The sequence below is a fragment of the Microchirus variegatus genome (genome assembly GCF_963457635.1).
Source record: "Microchirus variegatus genome assembly, chromosome: 14".
Lineage (NCBI taxonomy): Eukaryota > Metazoa > Chordata > Actinopteri > Pleuronectiformes > Soleidae > Microchirus > Microchirus variegatus.
This window is the reverse complement of record NC_139815.1, coordinates 15,177,324-15,204,761: the sequence shown is the minus strand read 5'-3', so window position 1 is coordinate 15,204,761 and position 27,438 is coordinate 15,177,324. Positions and strand designations below refer to the sequence as shown.

At 42.8% G+C, this 27,438-nt stretch overlaps 1 protein-coding gene across 1 annotated transcript in view; it reads left to right on the top strand.

Moving 5' to 3' along the window:
* Nucleotides 1-27,438, top strand: part of fto (FTO alpha-ketoglutarate dependent dioxygenase) — a 120,916-nt gene that overhangs the window by 5,923 nt on the left and 87,555 nt on the right. Inside the window, exons 2-6 of the mRNA XM_083901248.1 lie at nucleotides 17,083-17,160; nucleotides 17,261-18,287; nucleotides 21,693-21,818; nucleotides 26,005-26,084; nucleotides 26,546-26,689. Of these exons, the coding sequence (XP_083757374.1) occupies nucleotides 17,083-17,160; nucleotides 17,261-18,287; nucleotides 21,693-21,818; nucleotides 26,005-26,084; nucleotides 26,546-26,689 (1,455 nt within the window). The remainder of the gene's footprint in view (nucleotides 1-17,082; nucleotides 17,161-17,260; nucleotides 18,288-21,692; nucleotides 21,819-26,004; nucleotides 26,085-26,545; nucleotides 26,690-27,438) is intronic.

Here is a 27,438-nt window from a genome sequence, read left to right as displayed (position 1 = left end):
CTAGGCTCTGTGTAGAATGGTAGAAAGGGAAACACTGCATGGGGGCTCTCGCAGTTTCATCAGACCCCCGCCAGTCGAGCTGTGGAAAAGCCAGGTCTCAGAAAAATACGGCTGTGGCAGATAATGATACCATTACACTAATGGAGCTGGCAAATGAAGGAGAACCCAGATGCCCTGCTTTATTACCGGAGGGGGTCATTTCCTCGCTGCATTCCTAATGGCCTGAGCACACAGTATTGATCAGGCTATCATGCTGCTAATCCTCAACAGAATTACTTATCGCAGGCTAGGTGTCGATCGGCCGCATGCCCTGCTCTGGCCTTGCCGCTGGGCAGCCGCTGCGTGGACAGCAGGGACCCACTGGGCCACTTATGCAGTCATGATTTAGGGCCAAGCAGGGATGGCGTCTGGGAGGTCTTCAGTAGTGGGCTGGCCAGTTCAATGTGTAAAAAAAAGGAGGCAAATGAAGCTAACAGCTTTCATTTAATTAAGGAGCAGGCAATGATGTGGTTCTTCCCTCTTTATGGCCTCATTGGCCACTGTGGAGCAGGGAAAGCTGTTGGGTTGGGTGTTGTTCTCAGTAATTGTGCTGTGCTGTAAATAAAAAATGGGAAACCCTCATGCCATCAGTAGCAGCAGGATGCAAGATTTTCACTAGACCATTGAACTGATTTGATTACCTGGTTCTCTAGCATTTGGCTCTAGCGTATTCTTACTTCACATAGAGATTTTTTTTTTTTTTAATTCCACACGCAGTTATGTTGAATAGGGCCTGTTTGTAATTTACCTTCCAGTTCCACAACTCATTATTACAATCAGACTAGTTGCTTGATGTGTGTGTGAAAGAAAGACTACATTGAAAAGGGAGACATTTTGGTTCATATTTCGTCTAACTGGAACATTACTCCAATCATCATTACAAATGAATAAGAGGGTCAGGTAGCACAGATGACTTTGCTCAGGGCTTGTGACCTGTCATGTCCTTGGCATCTTAACTGGGCCCTTGTGTGCATTAGCATTTGTAGGCTGTTGGAAACCTGGCGTCCTAGCATCAACAGACCCTTTTGTCACCTCTGCCCTTAGCTAATCAAAGACTTTACCTTAAGGGCGACATTTATCTGTTTTCGTTAGGGCCACTCCAGTAGCCATAAAGAAGTATTTATATATTTCCATTTGGAACAACCTGCAGTGGCTATGGAAACTAGCTATTGATCCTGATATTTAGTCATTTCTTTCTGCGTGCACTATCAATATTGTGCAAACATCTGTCCACACGAGGGTTGACCTCAGCCATAGCCTCTGTTTTTCACTCCCATTGGAGTTCAATGATATACCATTCTGAAAAGTAAAATCAATGAATGAATATGAAGTTTTGGTGTGTAATATAGTGCAGGCCCAAGGCCCCAGGTCTTTCATTGATCTGCTATGTGAGCGTTAGAATGGGCTGATTAGTCTGCTGCTGAGCTTTTCCTCTACATGTCTTTACCTTGTCTTGCCTATTTGATCTTTGGCTCATATATTTGGACTGAGGTGTTTATAGATCAGCATGGTTAGTCAAGCCTCTCTTCCTCTATAAACCACTTCAGCTATAGCACACAAAACATCTAATGTATTTATGTCGTAATTGGGTGGACAACTATCATAAGTTATGTGAAGCTTAGATAACACTAGAAAAGGATAGGATGAGATATGAGTTTCTTTATATTTGACGAGATGTTTACGCAGGGTCACACATTGGGATGTGGTTAGTGCTGTTGCCTGGTAGGTTTTCTCCAGGTTCTCCAACAGTCCAAAAACATGCAGAGGTTAACTGGTTACTAAATTGCCCGATGTGAGAGTGGGATTGGCATCAGCAGGACAACACCTTAAATTGACCACAATCATCTGCAGTTAGTGTCATGGAGGGATGGACAGCTTAGATTTAAAGATGCCAGTGGTGGAAGGAAAGGATCGATGTTATGCAAGCTTCCTCAGTTCATCTGTGATGTACGTAATTGATATATCCTATGTGTGGTGACTTAAATACATATACAAGCTTTTCCTGCAGTGAAATTGAGGTGCTCTTGAAATGGCTCTCTGTTGATGGTATGCTGTTGTTCAGCCTCTGGGTTGACAAATGTGGCAAGCTTTACATGTCATTCCCATACTTTCCGCCTTTCTTTTTATAGCAGTCTGTGTTGAATCCATGACATTTTTAATGTGCACAATGTCTACATTTGGCTTACATCTGGATGGATATCAGCTTTTATGGCTCTGCTTGCTTTGTCTCGGGGTACATGGTTGAGATTACCTGCTGCAGACTTCCATATGTGGTTGGAGAACTGTGATCTCAATATACATTGAAAACGAATAACAGGGATATTTTTTTTTTGTTTGTTTGCCAGACATTACAGTTTAAGAGAGAGAGAGATTGGATGCCATTTTGAGTCCTACTTTAACCAAAAAGTTTGTGTTCAAATGTTTCCTGGTATCTTCCTTAGCAGTTGGTGACTGTGTGACATTCCTGTCAAATAAAAATATGAAAAAGGTTGAATGTTTAACATCCGAAAGAAGCATTCTGCAAATGAATCAACACTTTAGACCGCAGTACCTTGGTATATTGCTGTGCTTAGCATTAACCACATGGTTAGTGCTCTCCTTTGGGAGCAGTCAGGAGGATTGTCCAAACAGCCCTTGACAGCTTCTGTGTCTGACAGCTCTTGCCGAGTACCTCATATTAGTGTTGAGGCATTAGCCACAGATGTCAGCATATTCACAAACAAGGCCGAGATGTGGATCATGCAAACTGGTCCAGCAGATCAGCCGTCAGATTCAATGAGATTACATCGAAAGTGACCTGCCCAAGTAGAGTTCATCTGTCATGCATGTGTCCTGTCACAGGAGAGACACAGAATAATCAGTTCAATCAATAGATGGTGGTGGCTCATTGGACTGGTGCTGAATAAACATGGGAATGACCCTCTCACCTCGCACACAGAGGCTTGAGCCTCCAGGGAGTTCATTAGCCAGTCGAGGCTATGATCCGGATGAGTCGTTATTTTCCATTTCTGTTTGTTTGGCATTCTGGTGCTGTGTGTGAGTTTGTATTATTGTCTGTAGGGTTTTGTGCAAGTTGACGGCTATAAGTATGAGGTGTGTATCTTTGTATAGGGTGTGTGTGTGTGTACTGCTGAGACTGCACATGCAAGTATTATTGTATTCATTTAAAATGACATAGGTCATTTTGTCTCAGACTTTCTCATAAGCACAGATTTCAGTAATAATAATGCTAAACCCAGAATATATCCTTGCTGCCCTGGCTGTTACTAATTTTAGCTAAGTGCACTAACATGATTTCATCATGTAGACTAGAGCCACCTGCATAATATAGGACAGAGCCATCTTCATGCTGTTTATTGGTGAATTTATTTTCTTTTGTAATGACTCACCTTTCCAATAAAAGTGCCTACTGCTGCAGTGTTGCCCAACATGTGGTTTCAATTGGAAGTCCAAAACCCTTCATTCACAAAACCTGCGGGATATCAGGCTCACAAGGTGCTGTAAATAGTAACTGTTAATTTGTACATCATAAAATCTTTTCCATAAATGTGAGCAATGAAAACATAAATTACCTGGCCGTTGGCTTGGAGCTTTAAAAGCCTGAACATAGGAAGTACCTGCTTTCTCCTGAGCCAACTTTTAACTTTGCCATTTACAGAGCGAGGCATGCATGCAGGTGCGCACACACACACATACACACAAAATGAACTCAAACCACCTAATTTCAGCTTTTTACTGTGTCTCAAACCTTTGAGAAGTGTCTGCTCACTTCAGGCAGTCTGTTCATGTCTCAGTGATTCTTCCTCTTCAGAGCCTTTGTGTGTTTTTTCTTCATCAGCCTAACTTTTCTGTGCATATGCGAAGGAGCCAACGACAGCTTGACTGGCATTCTGTCAGACAGGTGATGCCTTTCCAATGGTGGAGCATCAGCCCTTTACTGAGAGAGAGATAGTATGTGTGTGTGTGTTTTGATCTATGTGTCTGTGTAGAAAAGTGGGGGTATTGTCAGGATGTGACTGGCACACTTTGCATGTTCTTCTCAAGACAGGTGCTCCTGGGTGAGCACTGGTGCATGACAGTTGCCTTTCATTGCTGTCTTCTCCACACTTAACCCCTGACCAGCCCTCCCTTCCTCCTCTTCGTCTTTCTCCTCCCGCCATCCTGCACATCTGACCTCTTCTCACAGTACTTCCCTCGGCCATCCTGAGTGATGGACTACGAAAGGCTGGTGGGGCGAGTTGTGCTTAGTCTGTGGTGGTGGTGCGGTGCGGCAGGCTTGTCACAAGTCAGGCCATGGAAACTCGGCTATCCAGTCAAAACTGCACACGCACTCCGAACCCCCCCGCCCACACACGCACACACCACTTTTTGTTCAACAGTCCGTAATTCCATCCACTGCCTCTGTCAAGCACCTGATCACACGTGCATATAGAAAGGAGCCCCTTGGCTGAATCCCATCTTCTTTTTTTTCCTATCATAATGTAGGCAGATTTCCCCTCCTCTGCCTGTTTCTTCAACTCTGTTTATTCAGATGAGCCTGACTGCGGGGCAGTGGGTCACATCCACTTGCCTTGCTAAAACGCTCCTGAATTGAGGGTTGTCTCCAGTGAGATGGAGAGAGAGAAGAAACACAAGGAGGGGCGAGAAAAGGCTGCCAAGTAGTCATGTCAGGGCTGTTTTCAGGGCTGCTTGTGTGTGTGTGTGTGTGCCATGGCGGGGGTAGGGGTTAGGGAGTTTGAGGGTTCACTTGTCAACCCCTGTGTCATGCTTGCTCTGGCCCTGTTATGTAGAGGGCATCCACTGTCATTTGTTGCAGGACTGTATGAAGTGGAGTCAGCCACAGAAGCATAAAATGCAGTCAGTATAGTGTGAGCACTCGGATGCCTTCCAGTACCACACATTCAAGAACGTTAACTAGTCCCTCAAATGCCTTTGATATATATGTTTTTGTCCCTGTTGGTATTTTAGTCTCCATCGGGACTCTTTGTAATAAAGATAGACACTGATCTTTTTTTTTTAACAGCACATACTAAGTTTCTCTTTTTAGTTGTGCTTCACTCCATTTAAAGTAGGTGGATTTAAGTCACACTTGAACCCAACTTTGGGGAGCGATACATCAGGCATTGGCAGGCAAGCTGTCATTAGGTTTTTTTTGTCTTATAGTCATGCTGTACCTCCAGGTTTTTGAGGTTTATCCTACAGTGTGCATGTGTTTGTGTCTGTGTTTGTCATCGTTGGTTTAAGTGTTTGCCTCATCTGACATACATCTTCCACATTCTCCCAACTATAGAAAAGCGGCTATAGTTAAGACTCCTTAAAGACTCTGTGTTGGAGTGTCAGTGAAGACATGAGCACAGCGCACACATGACTTTAATCCAACAACAGCCTGTCTGCTATATTGCACACCCGCTATCTGCGAGTGGACTCCTTCCCCGTAACCATTGTCATACATAGGGGGGCATTATCACTTTGTAGATGGACTCATGTAAATGTGTTGACAGGCTAGTGTCTCAGCTGACTGACAGCACACAGGGATTGGGCTAATCTGAGTGACTGATTTGAGGCGCGCAGCGGCTCGGCTGTCCCCATAACTCCAGAGAAATAGACAGTTTCAGCAGAGTTATCTGTGTTTGTAAGTCCTTCTGCTGTGCTGGGATGACAATAGGGATTAGTGCCTAGGTTCTTTAAACTATTTTTTTTTTTGGCGGGGGGGGGGGGGGGGAGGGGGTCTCTTATCGGAGTCTCGGCAGAATGCTGCCGCAGCCAGTTTTCCTTGACTGTCAATTAAAGAGGGGATCATTAACTTCAAGGGTATAAATGTTCTAACACTTGTATTACGTTGGGAAGCTAAGTCGCTGACAGATGTTCCAACTTTAATTCTCCATTTGTTTTTTTGTCCTTTAATTAATTTATGTATCCCTATTTGGGCTTTAAATATTTTTTCCACCCTGTCTGCTCTTTGTTAGCCTGTAATCTCAGTTACCATGGTAGTCGCAAAGACGATTGGGCCTTGTCACTCGCTTGTGTTTCTTATGAGGTTCACTTGGCTAATGTATTCAATATCAGCCAAACTGAGAGGTAAACAGTATCTCATGTTGCGTGTGTTCCTGCACTGCCTCGATGCAGCCTGGAGGCGTTAAGCAGGAGGAGAACAGCATGTCTGCCACGAGTTCCTCCACTGAAGTCCTTCTATTCTAGAGAAATCAACTTCTTAGAATGGTTCTTGATAAAAAAAAAAAAAAAAAAAAAAAAAATGAACACAGCTTGTTCCAGTGTACATGTGTGGATTTTTCGGGGGGTAAACAAAAGTAGAGCACTACTTTGGGGTTTGGATTTTAGAAGCTTTGTTGGCGGTTGTGAAGCCTGAACATGACAACTGTGGTTGAGATTTTCCAGCACAGTGCTGCGATGGGATGCAGTCGGGTGCATATTGTAGGTAGCCACATCGAAGGAAAAAAGAAAAGCGGTGAAGAGGAGTCGTTCTGGGGAGTGGGATAGAGATAGGCGACAGAGACTGCTAATGGGCAAACTCTCTTCATCCACCGCTACTGCCATCACCAGCACCACCGACACCCTGTTCTCTCATGACAGCTCTTTTCCTTTGTTCTCCAGCTCGGCCCACTCTCTGCCGGGGAAGTTTGACAAGTTTTTGCGGGCTGATCAAACGCTGTGGTGACACCTGATTAGGATACAGTGCGTGTTTACAGTCGTGCATGGTGAGGACCCCCCTTTTCGCAGACAACAAGGGACACTTCACCTTGACTAATTAAATTTGCACCTGCAATGCCAGCTGTGACAGCCACTAGAGGGCTGCATTTATTTATGTCACTCCATACATACGTCCTGTGACGTTCATCGAGGCTGAGTTTGCAGTAGTTTCTCTGTTTACCCACTGTGTGGGTTTCTACAATGGCTGTGTTTATTGTCTTTCTATCTGCCATGATGTTGCTGGGGTTTGTCTTCTACCACAGAGACAGGTGATTGTTTCTTAAGTAGTGGGGCCACTCAGGGGGGCACTGTTGTGCAGCAGAGAGGGGAAGAAGATGGACATGCACAATTACTCAATCTTCTCACATACCATGGTGTGAGGACCTGTGTGTCTTTCAGGGCCGATTCTGATTGATAAGTTAAGACATATTTTTATTTGTCACCTTTCAAAAGTCAAACTCACTTTCAAAATCTCACGGTTGAATAGCAGATAGGCCTTGTTTTGACATTTAGATGAACATTTTTGAAAAAAATAAATAATTTAATTGATTAATTAATTTGATGAAGTATAATGGTTTGTCTAATTCTGTTAGGGTCAGTTGTGCATGCTAACTAAAACAAATTAAATTCTGTATTATCCCTTGTGAGTCAGAAGGGGCTCTTGTTTAAAATAATGTGATTTGTGTGTTCCTCTGTCAAGTGCGTGTGTGTGTGTGTGTGTGAATTTAATCATCCATACATGTGCGCTTGTACATGATCTGCCTCTCAGTGTGCACGTGCGTGTATCTATCTAAATCAGTGCTGAGAGTGGAAAAGGCCACAGCTGAAGTGTGCAGGACATCAGTCACCCAGTAGCAGAAGACAGGGCCTGGTAATTTGTGCACCCCCTTCCTCCCATCTCTCTGTTGGTCTTCCAACACACCCCGTGTCCCCCACCATCCTGCCTCCCCAGCCTCAAATTGACCAGGCTCGACTGCTGGTCATGCTGTATTACATGGGTTAGATGAAGTAATTATTTCTAGGCCACTGACTACAAGAAAGATTAATAGTTTTTGAAACAGCCATAATGGAGGGCTGACCTGCCGTGACATGAGCATTATTTCAAGCTCACCTCAACTCTCATCCTTCTCACCTCTGGGCACTGGCAGAGGGTGATTTATACCTGGGCAAATGAGGGGAGGGGACCTAGGAGCCCAGGGCCAACAGCCTTCTAGTGCAGTGTTCTATGCTTACTCCCACAGCTGTACCGACAGTGGGGTCACTTGAGGAAGGCTGATGGCATGTTTGCTTGATTGGGTTTTCGAAGAAAAAAAAATGGTAAAGTAATTATGATCAGCATAATTTTTGAAAGTCATTATTCTGTTGTTGAAGTCTGACTTAAGATGTGAATGTTTTGGACAGTACTTAGGATAGGATTTCTGTTCCCTGTCAATGGAAGAATAGAACAATATGCATCTGACTCTGGATCCCTCTGTCATGGGTCACTTCATCTGTTCACCCCTCTTCCCCTGATGCTCTGGCACCTTAAGGAGCAGACCAGCTAGGAAGTTGTCACTAGGTGGCACTTGGACATCATGTTATCAGATCCTTCTCCCCTTTACCCCACCAACAGCCTCTTCCCCTCCCTCACTTCCTCCCACTTTTTTTTTTTTTTGCTTCCCTCAGTTCCTCCCTCTCCTCTGTGCTAAGTACACCTCAGATGTCAGGGTGTTTTATTTTTATTGGATGAGGGCAGTGTGTAATGCATTCACCTCCGTTCCTGCCAGCTGTTAAATGCCCCAGAACATGGTCTGGCCAGGCTCCGCCCCGTTAACCCCTCTGATTGGCTGTAATAATTAGCAGAAGTGAACAGTAACTGTGGCACCTTGTGAGGGTTTGGGACAGCTTGCTTGCAACTCCCTGATACGTACGTGACAGAATGGTCGCTCTTGCCCAGGTTTAAGAGACTTGGCTCTGGCCACTTCCCTCCTGACTCCAGTGCATGTGTGTGTGCGCTGAGCTTTAATATTAACCCTTAACTTAAACACATGCATGCAGTGTGGCGCCACCAATTACATTTTCAAATGGCTGGGTTTGTAAACCTCGAGGATGTTAATCTGTCACCATTCAAGCTACTGGAATGAGTGAAAAGAGGATTAAGCTATTCAATTCCTGGTAGAATATTTTCCTTTGTTCAGAATGAGTGAAGGAAAAATAAATAAAGAAATGAGGTGGCTTCTCAAGCAAGACAAGCGCCGACTGCTTTACTTCAGGATTTTTGCTAATGCCATTACAGCAGCTGTATCTGTGCTAGGATTCCAGGAATACAGGGAGACAGTCATGTAAACAGCCACAAATAATATTCAGCCCCTAATTCAATATTAATCTGAGGTCACATCATGATATCCGTTTATTTGGGTCAAAGACGACATGACTGAGAATTGAAACTGTCCTATATTATTATGTTCAGTACACATCTGTTTTGCACCATATGTTATTCTGATGGCTTAGGTGTTAGCTCTAGCTTGTGTGTGTGTATGTATATATATATATATATATATATATATGTGTTGTAGATCAGTAAAAGACATCTCATTGTATGATATGTAGTTGGCAAGTATCAAATCATTTGTTTAGCATAAGGTTATAATATACCATATGATAATTGTCACAGCTGTCAGCCAATTCGGCATAGTTTCCCTGTCGTAGCCCATCGTTTACCCTCGACTCCCAACCCCTCGGGTCGGATTGCACATCATCTTTATCCAAGATGAAGTACCAGACTCTGTAGTGTCAGAAGATGAACTAATATGGAACCGAAAGGACACAGAGCTGGGAAATCATCGTCATTTATAGAGGTTGCTTGTCACATGACGGGTTTGATCAGCTGGTGCTGCGATACACAGAGCTGGGTCTTTGCACTGTCTAACAGTGGTACTGGATTAGAGACACAAGCCACTTCTACTGTGATCAGTCACTCACATAGAGAGACACGCGGCAGGACTGAAATCCTCCTTGCAGACTTCATCAACATCATGTACAGGCTTCTTCCTCAAGCCTACTGTATGGAAATGAGGGCCACTGCTACATGCCAGTTTTCTACTTTTTTTTTTTTTTTTTTTTTTTTTTAAGCCAACTCTAAGCTTTAACGGATATATCATAGCTGCAATACTGCCTTAAACATAGCACGAGTGTATAGGTCCTCAGCTGCCTAATCTGCCTGAATGCTACTCATCTGTGACATGTTGAAACAGTGGCAGAGGTTCTAGCTCTACATCCTTCAGACACTGTGTAAGGCTAAGTGTTATTGAATTGTTTACTGTCACAAATCATAAGCATTTCAATGATCAGGTGTGACAACAGGACAGCAACACGCCCACCCATCCATCCACCTGCTGTACTCTGAGTGATGTGTTGTGTGCAGGGCCCAGAAGAGTGTAAAGGCAGCCTCTGGTGCCGGGGATTTTAAAATGCTCCACCTGCTAATCGATCTCTTCTGCCCTGCTGAGTGAGCCACGATTGCGCTACAGAGATGAAGAAAGAATGATGCAGTGGGACAGGAAGTGGGTGTAATGCATAATGTGGTGGACTCTGTCCTCTTGTCCTCGGGCCTGTCCTTGACACTGCCTGTGGGACAGTCCTGGAGGATGGCTCTTGTCCTTCCTGTGAGTCCAGCATCTAGCCCCAACAACTACCCTGCCCTCCCCCTGGGCCATGCTGCACTTTGCACAGCCTTATTGATTTTTTTTGGAGGGACAGGAAAAGTGTGGCGTGGGTGGTGAGAGTGAATGAGGGATGGGGAAGTGGAGAATCGAGGGAGCTTTCTAAAGCACTGACTTCTCCTTGACTGCTCCTCGAGACACAGCAACCTTGTTAGAACAACTCAGTGGCCCAAGTGCCCCGCTGAAAACTGCTAATAACAGTCTTTCAATCAATGTTCTCCTTCTCTATTCTCCTTCCTCCCTCCATCTCATCCCTGTCTTCATTTTCTCACTATTTCCCCTCACTGAACCAGACCCTGTCTGAATACCAAGGGACTGTGTCTGCATTTAAACTGGCCCTTCCACATGGAAAACAGCTGACCTCATGAAAGCATGTTGTAATTTGAAGGAGAAAAAAGCTTTTCTCCATCGACATCATTTTAATGGGTACATTATAGCCAGGCCGCAAACTAACAAGTAAGGAACAATGGCTGTCGGCCCGTGAATGTTGCTGGTGGTGGAGTTCATAGACACTGGACACCTGTGACAACAAGGCTACTTGTTCGTATCCCGCACTTAGTGTGAAGCTCCTGTGTGTTAACTTGTGTAGGCATGGAGTGTGAAACAGCTAGTATGTTTCTGATCAAGAGCATGCTCAGCCAGTCTTTCCCGGATAAATAAAAAGGTTATGTAAAGTATACATCGACAGATCGCTGTAATCGCCCGTCCTCTCTTTCTCTTTTTCCCTCTCCAGATTTGACATTTGCTAAAGGTCACCGAAACATATTTTCCGTTTCCCCCTATAAGGTGTAGATAAGTGTAAAATAGAAGTTGACACCGCAGACACATTGAAAAGCACTTAAACAGAGTGGCCATGTGCCAAACCTGTCCGCGTTTGGCTTTGTGCATTTGTAAATACTCTTGAATGATTGATCTGGATACCTGGATCTCTCTGTAAGCCTGTCAGGTGCAGTGAGAGAGATACAGTTAGAAAAACAGATGAGATCCTATACTTTTTCTCTCCCCCCTCTCCTTCATCTCTTCCACTCTCACATGGTCACATACTCTCCTCCTGACAGAATTACATGTACCCTGGGATGACTGGAAGAGGAGCTTTAAGTAAGTATATGTGAGAGAAAGTGTACACATGGTGCACAAAGAGAGACAAGGACAGGCCTTTTGATGTCAAGTTAAACTGTTGCACCAGCTGTGAGTTAGTTTACATTATCTTGCATATGAGACATTTTTTTTTTTTAAACTTGACTAGACCCCAATCAACGTGGTCACATTGCAAGTGTATGTGTGTGTGAGTAAATCCAATTAATGACAGACGGCGCTCCCCCACGGCTGTGGTAATGTGCGTACACTGGTGTTATATACAGGGCGTGAAAGGTCTGCCCTGCACCAGCTCTTTAAATGACTGGCCTCTTGTTCTGGTAGATGGATGGAAATCTTGTGATATTAATGATCACTTCCCCCCCATCGACCTGTCACTGTGTGAAATGAACAAAGCAGCCTTCAGCCTCCAACAACAGCTATCGGGGGCCCGAGCCGGGCTTGTCTGCCATTTGTCATCACTCACCCCACCTGTGGACCCCCTCTGAACACATGCTGAACGTGTCTGTCGATATATACACAATGTTCACTTCAGTGATTTGAAAAATATGTGCTTGTTAATGGACTATCATTCATCCTCAGTTATTTCTCGACAGATTTCTTTCCGTGTTGTTAGCATTTTTGAATGAACACCAAAACAAGCATTTTTTTTTTTTCTAAACAATTGTGTTTGCAGGAGCTTAAATAAGATAAGACAAGTAATGGACTGCTTTGCATAGAGCATGATTTAGAAATGTAGGCTTGACCTACATGTCTAACTGAATCTTTTAATACATCTCAGGATAATGGAGATTACCCAGAGGAAAAAAAGTGGGCAATGAAACAATAACAATAGTTGTCATAATAATATCTTCCAGCATTATACGAAAAGTTCTCTATAACACATCTAATAGCTTTGAAGGGATTACCTCAGATTTGCAAAGTTTGTTGTTTTGTGCCCATTAAGACATTTAAATTAGCTTTCACCCAGAAGCAAAAATCCATATTTATTTATGTACAATAATTCATGTATTTTATATTTATATTCATGTTGATCAGCCATCCATTGTGTTTAAATGGATCTGGCTTCATCTTGCACGATTTACAAGTGTAGGTTTGACCAACATACAGAACCCGATTATTATGTCAACAAATGTAGCTGAAAGTCACTCTTTTGGGTGTTTCTTCTACAGCCTCTGTCTTTCACAGTCCAATTCATATTCATGGAATGGTCCTGAGCGAGAGTGTGGCAGATGTGGGCTTACACATTTACCTACGGTGTTGCTCTGAGGTCAAGTCCCACGCAATCAGTGAACCATTTACGAGTCAGGTCAGTTAGCCATCACACTGAGTCACATCGTCTCGCTGGTATAAATGAATGCAGCAAGTGGCAATAAGCAAAATGACAGAATTGAAAAATGGTTAATATTTAGCCCAAATTCTTTTTTTTTCAGTGTGGCTTGGGTGCAATGAAGAGGCATTTAGTAAAAACTGCCACTGGAGCTGCTGTTTTACACTTTTTCCATTAGGTACAATCTTAGAAATAAAAGTGCTAAGTAGAACCATGTAAGGTTCTTCGGCTTGTCCTCATAGGAGAACCCTTTCTGGCTCCAGGTAGAACCTTTTTATAAAGGTTCCACCTGGAACCCTTTTGGATGGTTCCACCAAGAACCTTTTATTCAGGAAAGGGGTTTTAAAGGGTTCTCTGGATCAAAATGGTTCTTACTGGAACCATTAGTGTCACCAAGAACCCTTGAAAAACCCGTTCTTCGGGAAAGGGTTTTTGGTTCCAGGTAGAACCCCAGCCCTTGTAGAAGGACCATTTTGGAACCCTTATTTCTAAGAGATTTATTTATGGCGTGTGTTCTATAAAAACCCGAACCACACCCTGCATGTGTGTATCCGTATAGGTATTTGTGTAATATGGCACCTAGGTGCTGTGTTTTGTCACTGTAGTTCAAGTAAATGACATACTCTGAAGATGAGGTAGATGTTGACCTTTGAAGAGCAAACCTATCTTGAGGTTTTGGCCAGTGGAAGTGGATGATTTTTCTTTTAATTGCTCTAGTGTGTTTTTCTTCACTGAGTTCATGTTTAAAACTGAATGCAAGGGTATTCTACCTCTTTATGCACTGTGGATTCAAACGGAATTGTTCTGGTGGAGTGGGCACTCCCTGTTCCTCTCAACACCCTCTGTCGCTTCGCACAAACTCTCTACATTCTGCGATCCGCCGCCAAATGGAGCAGGGCGGAAGCGCCTTTGATGTACATGGGTAGTCTGTCTGTTTGAGCCCGGCGTTTTACAGCCGCCTTGTCAAAATTGTTGATTCACCATCACTTTTGCAGACGGAGAGCAGTTCTGAAATGGGTGTCACACAAGTACCAATGGTTTGCTGTTTAAACACAGAGCTCTGTTACACAGCTATCTCTCATTACAGTTGAGTTGACCTGTTTGACTTTCTGTCTGTCTGCACTCTGAGGCACCTGTATTAATAGAAGAACTTTCATCCTCTAGCTGGAGCACAACAATATGGTGTACATCTTGTCTTACATTGTTGACAAAGAGGAACATATTGATATCATATGGGCAAGAGCTAGAACACTAAAGAAGAGATGAAAGACCAGAAGTATGCTGCGGAGAACATGAGCTCTTCTTTATGGGGTGACAACTTTACCGACTAGTCCTCTTCAAGGTTTACTCTACATTATAGCTTTTATCAGCTGTTATCATGCATTAGCCAAATCTGGACAAGTCCAGTGGGATTCATGTGTCCATTTTCATCACTCCATTTCATCCCCATGAACAGTATTTTCTACGGCAGAACCAGGTTAGACAGAAAGAGCATTTTTATCCCCGCAGCAGCAAAGTTATCTGGCTCTTTTGAGCTATTGATGCTTAGCACTGGACATTAATCTACTCTACAAAAAAAAAAAAGCTTTGAAGAAAGTGTCCATTCAAGTGTCACAGATGGGAAAGAAATTAAATTAATGAATGCGTTCTACACAGTTTGGTATCTTTTATAGTCCAGGATCAAAGCAAACCAATTGAGCTTATTATACCTAATATGTTTTGCTGTGATAAACAGTCTGGCTAAGGGAATAATCCCATCAAGGAAGAGAGAGATTAAACAAAAATGGAAGAAGCATCAGATATATCACTCAGCGCAGATGGTTGGCAAGGCTACCGTGAAATATCAGCATTATTATGGGATTGGTAATCTTGTTTCTTGGGTCTGAGTGGAAATGCAGACCTTTTTTTTTTCCCCTGCACCTCGTGGTTTTTCTACTAGAATCAGGCACAGACACGGAGACAGACACGGCGGTCCTCTGATACTCAGAGTCCATCTGCTTCAGAGGGCTCAGGTAACTTCTTGTCTGTCTTTTTTTCTGTGGAATTTCTGAGTAGCTTGATGTATTTGACAAGTGTGTGACAGCCCTGGATGTGTGCATTTGGGGTTGAGGCATCATGCTCACTACCCCGGTTGTGTGTTTTTTAGGAAAGGCGTGTGTGTGTGTGTGTGTGTGTGTGTGTGTGTGTGTGTGTGTGTGTGTGTGTGTGTGTGTGTGTGTGTGTGTGTGTGTGTGTGTGTGTGTGTGTGTGTGTGTGTGTGTGTGTGTGTGTGTGTGTGTGTGTGTGTGTGTGTGTGTGTGTGTGTGTGTGTGTGTGTGTGTGTCTGGAAGCCTCACACATACACACACACGCGCACTGTTACACTCCCACACACTCCATTCAGTATTGTGCCTGTGTATAAAGTAGTGCCTTGCACTTTCTGAATAAAGCAGACTGTAATGATCTCTTATTTACTGCATGTGCACACTGCTACAGTAGATGGATGCTAGGATACAGACTCGTAGCAACACACACACACACACACACATACAACCACAGCCCATAGCCTCACCTTGATATCTTGAGCATCTGTCATAAGTTAGAATTTGACACCAATGAATGTGTGTCAGGTTGTCAATTTTCTCCAACTGCCTTTGAATGCAGTCTGGTCATGAATAGTGCATGTTGTTTTGTTTTTTAGAGTCCAACTGTCTGTAAGTCTATTTTTTGGTTTCAGAATAACTCAAAAGGCCTGTACACTCATGTGCATCTTTTAAGAGAACTTTCGGCAGGTGTTGTGTTGTTTAGCCTAAGGTAAAGATTCAGCCCTGAAGGTAAATCCACCAAAATGCCTCAGATGTGTTACCCTCCCATTTCTCTTGCCTTCTTTATTTGGATCAGTTTTCATCTGTCCTGTCTTTAATGCACAGTTTCACCACTTGCCCTCTTTTTTTTTGATCCAGCCCCTTTTTGAGTCAGGACACACATCTTTTTATACCTGCATGTCTGCGTTATTAAGAGGACATATTATTTCAACTGAAAGCGTAGGACATATTTTAGCAGCTGGTTTCCATAAAGCCTGCGGTGTGCCACATGAGGTCTGTGGCGTTATTAGGGCAGAAGAAATGTGAGATATTTGTTGTAAATGTCTTGGAAATATACACAGTACTGGTTCTGCTTTAACTGTCCCATCCACCAGGCAGTAAATCCGCAGGCCATTGCCCAAGACAGATGTAAAAAGACAGTGGCATGTTAGTTACATTAATTTCTCCTTCGTCAGGTTCTGAGAGACCATGAAGAGGTTTTGTGTGTGCATTCACGTCTGCACATACATGAGGGAAGAAGGGACAATGTGGGGAAGCAGGTGTGAAATTTATTTGAGAATACAGTTTTTATACCCGTTGCCATTGGGATTTACAGGTAAGAGTGGAATGTGGCCCAGAGAAAGGCACTTTGATTGCTCCACCAGGTTAACGGTTTTATTGGAGGAGCTCTGTATGGCACAGGCCGACGTTTATTTATACAGTTGTGAGGATCCCCATAGCAGCCTTCGCAAAAATCATAAAACTGTGAAAATCTTGCGAAAAGCCACTGGTTACCAGGCTTCTGTGATATCAAGGTCACTTTTGAATGCATCACTTTTGTTTTTTTTGAAAAATTATTCATAGTCATTTTGTTTTTGTTATTGCAGTTATTTGTAGTCAGTTCGGACTATTATTGTTCACATTTCACTACTGCTGTTGAGACTGTTTGCTGTTCCTTAATAACATATTTGATGCAAGGTGTTTGAAGTTGTTTTCACGTCCGCTAAATGCTGCTGCCTTTCATTCCAACTTTGTGTTTTCATTACCCCGATTGAAGTGCCAAAGTTTAAGGAGCCTTAGAACCTGACTGTGGAGAATAACAAGTTCTGTAATGGATAATGTTTTTTGCAGACGGCAACGTTTTAATGTATTAACATGTCTAGGCTAAGCTGAGTAGGTACCGTGATATGAAGTTTGGAAGTTGAGGCCTTGGCAAAGACTTTGTAATTTTGTGTTTTTCCACCTCAGCACTTAAGTTTTAGAAGGTGAAGGTTGTAAGTTTTTCTTTGTAATTTGCACCTCACACCAACTCCTTCCTTAGGTTTCCATTAGGTCATTGCCAATGTTAGTATGTAGAAAAATACCCATGAGGTAGTTAAACGCAGTAGATTCCAACTGCTGATTATACATTTCACTTGTTCCACAGAGGCGGAAGTTACTTCAGGAGTTGGGAGACCAGAAGATTCCCTTCCTGGGACCTTCAGATAGAGGCTTTCAGCAACTGGTGAGTCAGCCTCAGTTTGACTGTGCTTAGTAGGCTTTATAATATTTTTGATATTTGTCAGCATCATCATGATAAAAAAAAAGTAATTTTTGTTTCCCAGTGGGACGCCAGCTACTCTGGCCTTATTCTAAGGAGATCCTGCTCGCTGCCTGCTGAGCTCCATGGCAGGGTGCAGGCAGCTCTGCTCACACTGAGAAGCAAGGGCTGTCTTTTGAAGGATCTGGTTCGCGTTCGAGACCGAGATGTATTCACCGCCGTGTCGCGGGCTCTTTTTGGGGAGCCGGGCCACACCTATCGCTATCTGGACACGCGGCTCTTTGCCATCCCTTGGCACAGTGAGGACTCTGAGGTCAAAGGACTAAACTGTTGTGACCCCGACTTGAGAGCTGCTTGCAAAGCATTGTGGGAGCTTAACACCTTCTTCTGCTCTGATGTGTCTGATCTGAAGGAAGGGGACAGGCTGACACAATGTTTGAAGGGGGAGGTGGAGGCCACACAGGGTAAAGAGGGGGACACAGAGTCTAAACACAGCGAAGACTCAAAGAACAGTGATGGAGGTGACTCGGAATCCAGACAAAGTGAGGAGGGGGACACGGAGTCCAAGCACAGTGAGGAGTGGGACATTGAGTCAAAACACAGTGAAGAAGGCTGCACAGGGTCAAAACAAGAAGGCGACTGGGAGACTGAGTCCAGACACAGCAGTGAGGAGGGAGAGTTCTCCCAGGTCAAACCCAGTGGAACCAGTGTCTCACAACAGAGTGAAGGGAAAGGCCCTAGCTGGGCGTCGAAGCCCATCACTGGCACAGAGGCTGAACCAGTGGGACTTGGGGCCCGTGGGAAATCTGTGGCCAAGCTAAAGTGCAGCCTGTCAGATGACCACATAGAAGACAAGGAGGACCAGGAAAGTGTGCAGGGCTGTTCCCAGCCCAGTCCACCACAGGTATTCACTGGTCTGGACAAGTTCAATGTCACCCTGCTCAACTACATGGATCCAGCAGCTATGAGCCAGCTGAAAGAGGAGCCATACTACGGAATGGGGAAAATGGCAGTGGGGTGGCACCACGATGAGAACCTTATCACTCATTCACCGGTGGCTGTTTATAGCCATAGCTGTCATGATGACAAAGGTAAGGGTTCAAGCTAAACACATAGTATAACACTTTAAACCCACAATGTCTGTGGCGTTTTGTTTCTGAAATTGGGATTCCTTTTTTTCTTTTTCACTTCAGTTTCCCATCAACTTATCTCTGTGGCTTTTTAGTGGATCAGATGCAGCTAACCTTGTGCATTATGGCCCTACAGCAGCACTGTAGCAGCTGTAGACATGGCCTCTGGTGAGGCAACCATCAGATTCATCTATGAGATAGTGTCAGAGCATTATCAAATGTCATCACTGCCTTGCTGCTGACAGCCTTATCGCGCCGTGTGCGTTGGGAGATCACAGACATTTGGATCTGAGCTCTTAACACACGGTCAACAGTGCAGTCTAACAAACAGGACTTATCGCACACGCCGCATCTCATCTAAATCATTTCCCCGAGAAATGATCGATGTGCAATTATCTGATATGGAATAATGAGCCATGCTTTGAAAAGTGCTCCTGACTGTACTCCTTGGATATTAATGTCTCTTAATTACGGAGTGCACTATCTTTCAAGAGCTGATCGTGGTGGCTGATTGTGTTAAGAGAGAATTTCAGTCGGAGGGGAAGTTTGCTTTCTAGAGTATGCGCAAAAAGGTGAGAGATGAGAGCACCGTCCTGTCAAAAGTATCGGGTTTAAAATTAGGTCAGTGTTATTTATATTATATATATATATAGTTTATAATATGAAAACAAAACACCATCTATTTCTTCTTGTTAAATCAATGCTCAGAACACACTTATCAAAACGTCTATTTTTGGATTAACCAAAATTTAATAACCTATCAACGCAAATTAGTACATTTTAAATAAAATTTCTAATGCAGCTCATTAGAGGATACAATGTTAAGTTGTGCAACATGACTTCTTCTTTTCCTGTAGTTAAACATATTGTTAAATAAAAACCTCCTCATCAAATTACATCGATCGCACAGTTGTTGAACATTGTTAATCAATCATTAACAATATTCAGTAAAGCGACTAGCATATAAGATCCCCAGTTGAATAAATTACTGTAAAACCGTGCAGTTTAGTTTCACTCTATATCTTTCCCTTGAGAATCCACACTCCCCTGCTGTGGCTCTAGACCCGCCACCACTCTGAGAACCTCCGCTGTACATGGTCTGTAGTGCTAAAGGTGAGAGCTCAACAAGGCCTGCATCTGTGTCGTGAAAATTAAATTTTACAGTATTACACAGGTGTAGTGCCAACTACTCTGACATCCCAACACGTTTTACAGCTGCACTTTCTTCGTCGGGGTTTCTTAACCAGAAACACCTGCTCTAGAGGTCTGCTGCGATGATTTGTTCTAAGCCATTTCAACTCTGACCCTGTGAACATGAGCTTCAAACACTGTGCTGTAACATGTTGCCTTGCTTAGCAGCTGTGTCTTTTCTAGTTGTGAGTGACCCCACAGCTCCAGACTTAAGAGAGGAAAGTCTGAGCGCAGTGCCATAGAGATATATTCGCGTCGCTGGCTCTGAGGGCTCCCAAAGGCAGCTAATGAAATTGTTACCTTGAGGAATGTTGCGCTTTCGGAGAAGAAAGAAACACACTGCATTAGGTATCTTAGATTTACAGACACTAGATGTTTAGCTTGACACCCAAGAGAGGCTTTTTTCCTCTTTCAGCAGCCTCACCTTGTATTTACTTTCTTCAGCCAGAAAAGTGTTCCGAGCTGTGTTTTTCCTCTGCTGTGCTGATTCAAAGGAATCTGTTACAACTGAGTGTTTTCCAGCTCAGGATGATCTTCCACCATTCCTGAAGCCTTGGGGAGTGCTGTCATTAGCTCTCAGAGCACAATGGCTCCAAATTAAGTTACTATTTATCCGTGCTGAGCAAAGGAAAAGGCAGCTGTGGGGTAGAGAGGCCCAAAAAGACTTTAGTATTGATTTTGCTGAGGGGTGTTGGCCAGCCAAGCCAAATCTTGTTTTCTTCGTGTGCCATGTAACAATGGAAGAAGAGAGAAGAATAGGGGAGGTGGTTACAGTATCAGTGGATACCTGCTGTCTAATAACACACTCTTGCACACACTAAATACCATCAAGGGCTTTTATCCATCTATTTCCTCTTGCACAGCATAAGGTAGCATAAAGATCTTGTGCTAACAGCCAATAATCTCACACCAACACATTATTTCCTCTGCTCAGCCTTTAAGTGATTTGTACTTTCTGGATAGAGAGGCACCTAACATCCATTGTTTGGGTGGTTGCTTTGGTGGATTTAATTATCGACTTCCTTGCTTCTCATAGTGGTAATTCTTTTTTTTATTATTATTATTATTTAAGATGATTTGTTTTTGGCCCCAACTTTACTAATGAATGTTTATTGTGCTTTGTGACTGACATGACTCAAAGCATTTCAATTAATGATTTCAACAATTTTCCATGTAATGTTTTTGATTTCTCTTGCAGATGTGGAAAACGTGTTAATTATTTAGTCAATGTACAAAATCCTTGGTTTTCTAATGGGATAAAACACATAATTCCCATTAAATTGTTATATGTTTGAGGGTGTACTACACTCTTAGAAATAAAAGTGCTAAGTAGAACCATATAAGGTTGTCCTGATAGGAGAAAATGTTTTGGCTCCACCTGGAGCCAAAACAGGTTCCACCTGGAACACCTTTGGAGGGTTCCACAAAGAACCCTTTTAAAACCCTTTATTCAGGAAAGGGGTTTTAAAGGGTTCTCTGTATCAAAATGGTTCTTACTGGAACCATTAGTGTTACCAAGAACCCTTGGAAAAACCCTTTCTTCTGGAAAGGATTTTTCAGAAGCAAATGGTTCCAGGTAGAACCTCAGCCCTTGTAGAAGGACCCTTTTGGAACCCTTACTTCTCAGAGTGTATGTAACATTTAAATACAAATATGTTCAAGCTATGGACATTATTAGTTCACACAATGCTGATTAAGCTATGACAACCCTCTCTGTCTTTCTCAGTATGTTTTGAATCTCTTATGCCACGGTGAAATTTAACAGCAACTCATTCATTTTTACTTTAAGACTGACAAAGCCAAGGAGGGAGCACAGCAACAACATACTGTGAGGAGAGCAAAATGGCTGCAGCTGATTGGAATATGACTTAAAATGCTATATATTCCACATGTAGAGCAGCATGATAGGATAAATGCACCTCGCAACTGGATAGCACAGGGGTTTTGGTGATGTGATATTAAGGCGTACATTATGGAGAGGCACTGGCAGTGTTTTGGTAATTAGAATTTCCCAGGAGGCCAACAAAAGTTATGCATTGGAACTTGAAGCATGATGAACTTTTATACCCAGTTTTAAGTCACACTGAATGAACCCATTAACCCACTGCCTGGAACGTGAATACGTAAACGTAAAATGTAAATATCCCAGTGAGTTTTGCTGTGTGTGACTGACAGGTGGAGGCGGTGAGGGCGGCAGCGGGCAGAAGGCGTGCTGGAGGGTTGGGCTGAAGGTAGCCTGGGACATCCACACACCTGGCCTAGTGCTGCCATTGGAGTCTGGAGACTGCTATTACATGAGAGGTACTAAATCTCCCTGTGAAAACACACACACACACACACACACGTGCCTGTAAACACGGTGCTCAGTCAACTTAACCACTTTAATCACCATGTCTGACTGTGGAGGAAGAAACCTTTTTTGTTTAACCTGTGTTTTTGTGCTTATTGTACTTTGTTCCAAATGACCCATGGCAACAGGATGCACTCCAGTCATTCTAATGCTCTCTTCTTCTAACCCTCTCTGAAGGAACTGAGGCATGTTTATGTGTGTGAGTGCGTGTAAGTGGGTTTACTTGGCCTGGACACAGAGCTTTAAGGTTTCATGAAGTAGTGTGCATTAGAGAGGTTACCAAAACCAAATGTTATTTTTTGAAGTCCTGTGACCCAGTGCTTATTATGTCTCCTTAGAGAGGACAGCCAGCAAGCCACAGGGTGTAAATCAAAGCTTAATGCTTTTGGCTGTAGCAAACGCCTCCACCCTTCTCATTTTAACCTTTTTGGCCTTTGTTGCTTTTTCATATTCTTTGAATGTGAGGACAAATATCTACATCACAGCAGAAGCATGTGTACTTTAATAAGCTGGGACTCTAGTTGGGTGGATGGATTTTAAAATGCAATCTATTTCATTATAATATAACAATAACTGCGAACTCTCAATCCCTTCATCTGAAACAAGGAATGTCAAGGCACCTGCTCTGTTCCTACTTTTATTCTCCAATATGATTTGTCCTAATTCCCATGTAATGCTGGCCGTGTTACTCAGTGTCAGTCCTTGACTGTACAGACAGATGTGTCTCTGTGATAATGTGCCGATGTCCCAATTCTAACAACATAACTGTTCCCAATATGTGTGTTAAAATTAATACACCAAGAGGATCTTCTTTATTTTATTATATCCTTGTTCCGCTATCTAATCTGGTAGTCAACTTCATATGTGATGATTATTCTTGAAGCATTTGACCTTGTGTTTAGAGAGGCTTTTGTGTGATTAAAAGATCAGTGATTTGATCCCTCCAACAGCAAGTATGCATATCCATCTTGAATATATCACATATGCTGTCAGTGTTTGTTATAATGAGAGTGAACTAATACCTCTCCCATCCATCCATCCATCCATCCATCCATCCATCCATCCATTGGTTTTCTACTGTTTTATCCTCCACATGAGGGTCGCAAGGCTGCCAGGATATGAACCAGCAACCTTCCTGTTGTGAGGCAACAGTGCTAGTCATGTGCACCACTATGTGACGTTAATACTTGTCCCTTCTGGCTGAGAAAAGTAAATCGCAACTGGCATCCTTTAGTCAGTTTCAAATACTTATGTAGGGGATTTCCTTCATTTTGAGTTTTTGTGTGAGGATGACTTTGAATGTTCTCGCCCTGCAGGTTAGGTGATCGTACCAGGCAGCAAAGATCTTCCTCTTTCAGCTTCTCTCTTTAGGGGTTGCCACAGCGGATCATCTGCTGTCCCTCATGTGCTCATCTGTTATCCCAACTGTCCTCATGTCCTCCTTCACAACGTCCATGAATGATGCCCCTGCAAAAATTGTGTTGAGGGGAACCACGTTTGGTGGAACATGTGCACACAGGGAAGCAATCGCTGTCGTTGAAATGGCTGAGTCACCATGAAGATTCTCCCGTGAAAAATGTCATATCTTGCTTGAGTGATCTTTGTCAAAACTTGCCATTTTTAACATGTAAGTAACTAGCCTGCAGGTTCTTGGGTTTTTTTTTTCCTACAGTAAAGGATGTTTTGAAAAGCAGAACTGTCTGGAAATGGAAGAGGAGGAGAATGACACCTGAGATACATGGCCAATGGCAGACTCATACCCACAGCCTACATCCATTAAATCACACCAGAGCAGAGCAGACTGAAACACCACTGCCAGACAATGTGGACTGAGGATGACAGACTGATTTAGGCTTAGTCCTGGAGAGCTAGATGGAATGCCACGATTGGAAGGAAGACCACCTCAGCAGCATTCCATCGATCAGGCCTTTAAGGGAGAGTGGCTAGACAGAAGCCACTTAGAGTAACTGAGTTTTTCAAAAGGTAGTTAAATGACATTTTGGTCACCGGGAACACTGTTTTTGAACACTGCTAGCAGATCCCCAACTATCTAGTCTTCTTCTCATCCCCTGGCCAATAACATCCCTATGACACCATCTTGCTGTGGGAAGTTCTCGGTGTCAGGGAAGCGGTGATTGGGTTGAAATTCAGGGAAGGATGTTTAAAGTGACCCGAGCCAGCCAACGTTGAATGTCATGTAGTCAAATCTCCAACCGATTAGAGAAATGGCTTTATCATCCTAAAAATGCACTGCAAAAAGGCATTATGTGATATATCTGTATATCTAACTGAATATTATATTACAGTTTTCCCTTGTATCTACACTATGGACGGAGCATCTTTCAGATATGCCACTAATACGCATTTGTCATTCTGAATAATATATTTTCCTAGTAACAAATATGAATGTTTTAATGAATTCCTGAAGTTGACTCTTTGAAGCGCGGCTATGTTGTCATAGGAGTGCAGAAATGTCTGTACCGAATATAAAGGGCTTGGAGCCAACCTCCTTTGGCTGGATAAGATTTACAATAGAACAGTCACTTTCAGGCCAGCCATGATAATAGAGTGATGGGCTGTTGTGCAGACCATTCTAATGGGACTTGACTGTCGCGGATCAGTAGGGATTTATGCTCCACTCGGCGAGTACGCCCTTGAGAGGCCAACTGCTGCACAACGATAGCAGCTCACACAGTCCTTGGCTGTCTTACGTATTCTCTGTCTACCTGCATTAAGGACTTGGCTTGACGCACCAATGTGCTCCTATAAATTTGCACAGCTCCTATGCACAAAAATAAATGTTCTCACACATGCAGAGAATGCAGTTTCCAGCTTATTGGACGGATGATTTGCCTTCACCACCATTTCAACACTGCTAAACCAAGTGTGAAAGTAAATTGTACCAGTATTTTAAGTGACATACACGGTATAAGTAGTTTTGTGGTATTAAAAGAATTCTACCGTCGCATATAACCACAGACACCGTAATGACTTTTCAACACTGTTTGTCACAGGATGGCCTCTTTGAACTGCTAATGTCTGAGCTGCTGGAGGCAAATTGAATCACCATCATTTCCACCCAAATGGAATCTTAGTGGTTAAAAAAGAACAATGCAACTCTTGACACCGTGCCTGTTCAATAATCAGATTTCCAGCTCCCAATGCACAGGGGGACTGGAGAAAAGAGTTGACCCAATATATTTAAAAGCCTGCTTCCTGGAAACGGAGGACAAGTGGCAGCAGGCGCAGGGGTTGAAAGAAAGATAAATATTTATTACAGTTATCGAGTTTGCCTCTACTCCCTCCTGATCCCACTGACGCATCAGACGCGCCAAGAAAAGAGCAGATTGATGGAGATAATTTGTTATTGGATATAAACAGTTTTAAAGACGCAGAGTAATTCTGCCCAGAGACCTAATTCTTCACAATCTCATCAGGGTGAAGAAAACACCGGCAAGTTGTTTTGTTTGTCACCAGCCTTTTTTTTTTTCACCCACCAAACAATAATATCTTTCTCCCAAACCATTTGGCTGTTTGACTTTCAAATCACAGGCATTAGACGGTGTACTCTTGCTCAAGGCGGATGTAAATATGCACATGTGCTGTGAATGACAGCTCTGTCATGGCTAAATTAATTATTGGTATGAGGCAAATAATGGCAGAGCTGAGAAACATCTATACACACAAAGAAGCACATGGAGAGATACACAGGAAACAGCAGTAAGTCCTCTTTGTAAAGCTCTTGTGATATTGGACAAATGTTTGTTGGTATGGATCTTCCATCTTGACAGATTGAGTGCAATCTGGTTTTGTTTGGTAATTAAAATTATAGTACAATGCTGCTCACTCTATTCGATTCGGTGCGGCGCAATCTGTCTGAGAGCACAAGGTGATTTACTTGTCATGTTCCTCCACGCTCTGATCTTCATCTGCTTTTCTGTTATCAGCTATTTTTCTTTTAATGGTCTTTTCAATTTTTAATTACTATAAATTCAACCCACACCGAGATAACACAACCACAACTGTTATTGTATTCTTTAAGTTGATTTTTTTTGTAATGTGCAAAGTTATTATACTGTTGGATAAAAATATGGTTTCTAGTCGAACTGATAGTTTTCTCTTCTCTTTATTTACCAGATGACCTGAACAGTACCCATCAGCACTGTGTCCTCGCTGGAGACAATGCACGCTTTAGTTCCACGCACAGAATGGCTGAGGTGAGAAGCAAACACACAGATTCAGATTTTTTGCTTTTGAATGGTTGATAACATTTCAAGTTTTTGCTTTCAGTCAGGATTGCTCCTCATACTTTATGCGCTATATTAAAGGAAAACCTTCAACACTGTTTCAGGTAAACAACTCCAACAAAATTCAAAAAGTGATGTTTCCAGATAGGAATGGAGAGATGTTTGAAATCTGAAGTTGTATTTTACTAATTCAATAAAAAACAGTCATATAAATTGTTCATTTTATAATCCAGTGAGAAGCATGATCACATATATAAGACTTAATGTAGGTGATAGCAACATCTTTATGATCATAACGCTACACAATGACTGGTAGTCACGATGAGAGTTCTTTTACCTGGGTAGATCTTTTTACATGTCACACAGGTTCAAGGCCTAAACCCTGCATGAAAATTACTTGTACAACACTGTGTCTCATACTTTTGTACCAGTGTTCCAGAGGGACCCTGACCTACATCCAGTCGCGCTGCCAAGAGGCCCTGTCTAACCTCCACACTGACCCAGAGACAGGCTCCCACAGCCTGCTGGCCCTGCTGCCGACAACGCTACAGCACTGTGAGGAGATTCACAATGAGGTGGGGACATAGTGGTGTGTGTTTTTGTGTTTGACATGTTTTCATGTCAATATGCATGTGTGTTTGCATGCTTGGGCAGACGTATTTCTATGGGTTTTGCATGATTTCTTTTCTTCAGCATGATGATAATATACTGTCGCTGTAGGAACCTGGTGTTTGACTGATTTCTCAACTATTCATTTTATAGATCTGGAACAGCATTTGGAAATACCTGATGCTTGTTTTTTTCCCCTTGTAGTCAACCAGAGGCCTGTACTGTGAAGCAAATTTAACATACCCCAAACTTCACCCATCATCATCGCAATATGCAGAGAACCTTTGTGTCTTAGTCACTTGTGGGAATGTTGATATTGGTATAAGAAACGATTTAATTACACTGACATTGTTGCAGTCAATATGAAGAAATAAGAAAAAAAAAACAAGACATGACAATTTACAAAGTCACTACTGATGAAAACCCAATATAATCGGAAATTCCAGGGTAAATTATGACATAAACGTTGCGGCATAAAGGTTTATACCTTTATAATGCCAGTTTTCATACGACACTCTGTGATTGCCTGCTTTAATTCTTGTCCATCTATCTATTCCAATGTTAAGACTAACAGGACTTTAATTCACCTAAACAACCTTGCATTTGTGCTTTGGATTTAAACACCTGTGTATGCAGTAGTTCTGAACCAATACAAAGTGGCTCATCTAATAATATTTGGTAAAAAAAATATGAGTTTCATATTACAATGTCACTA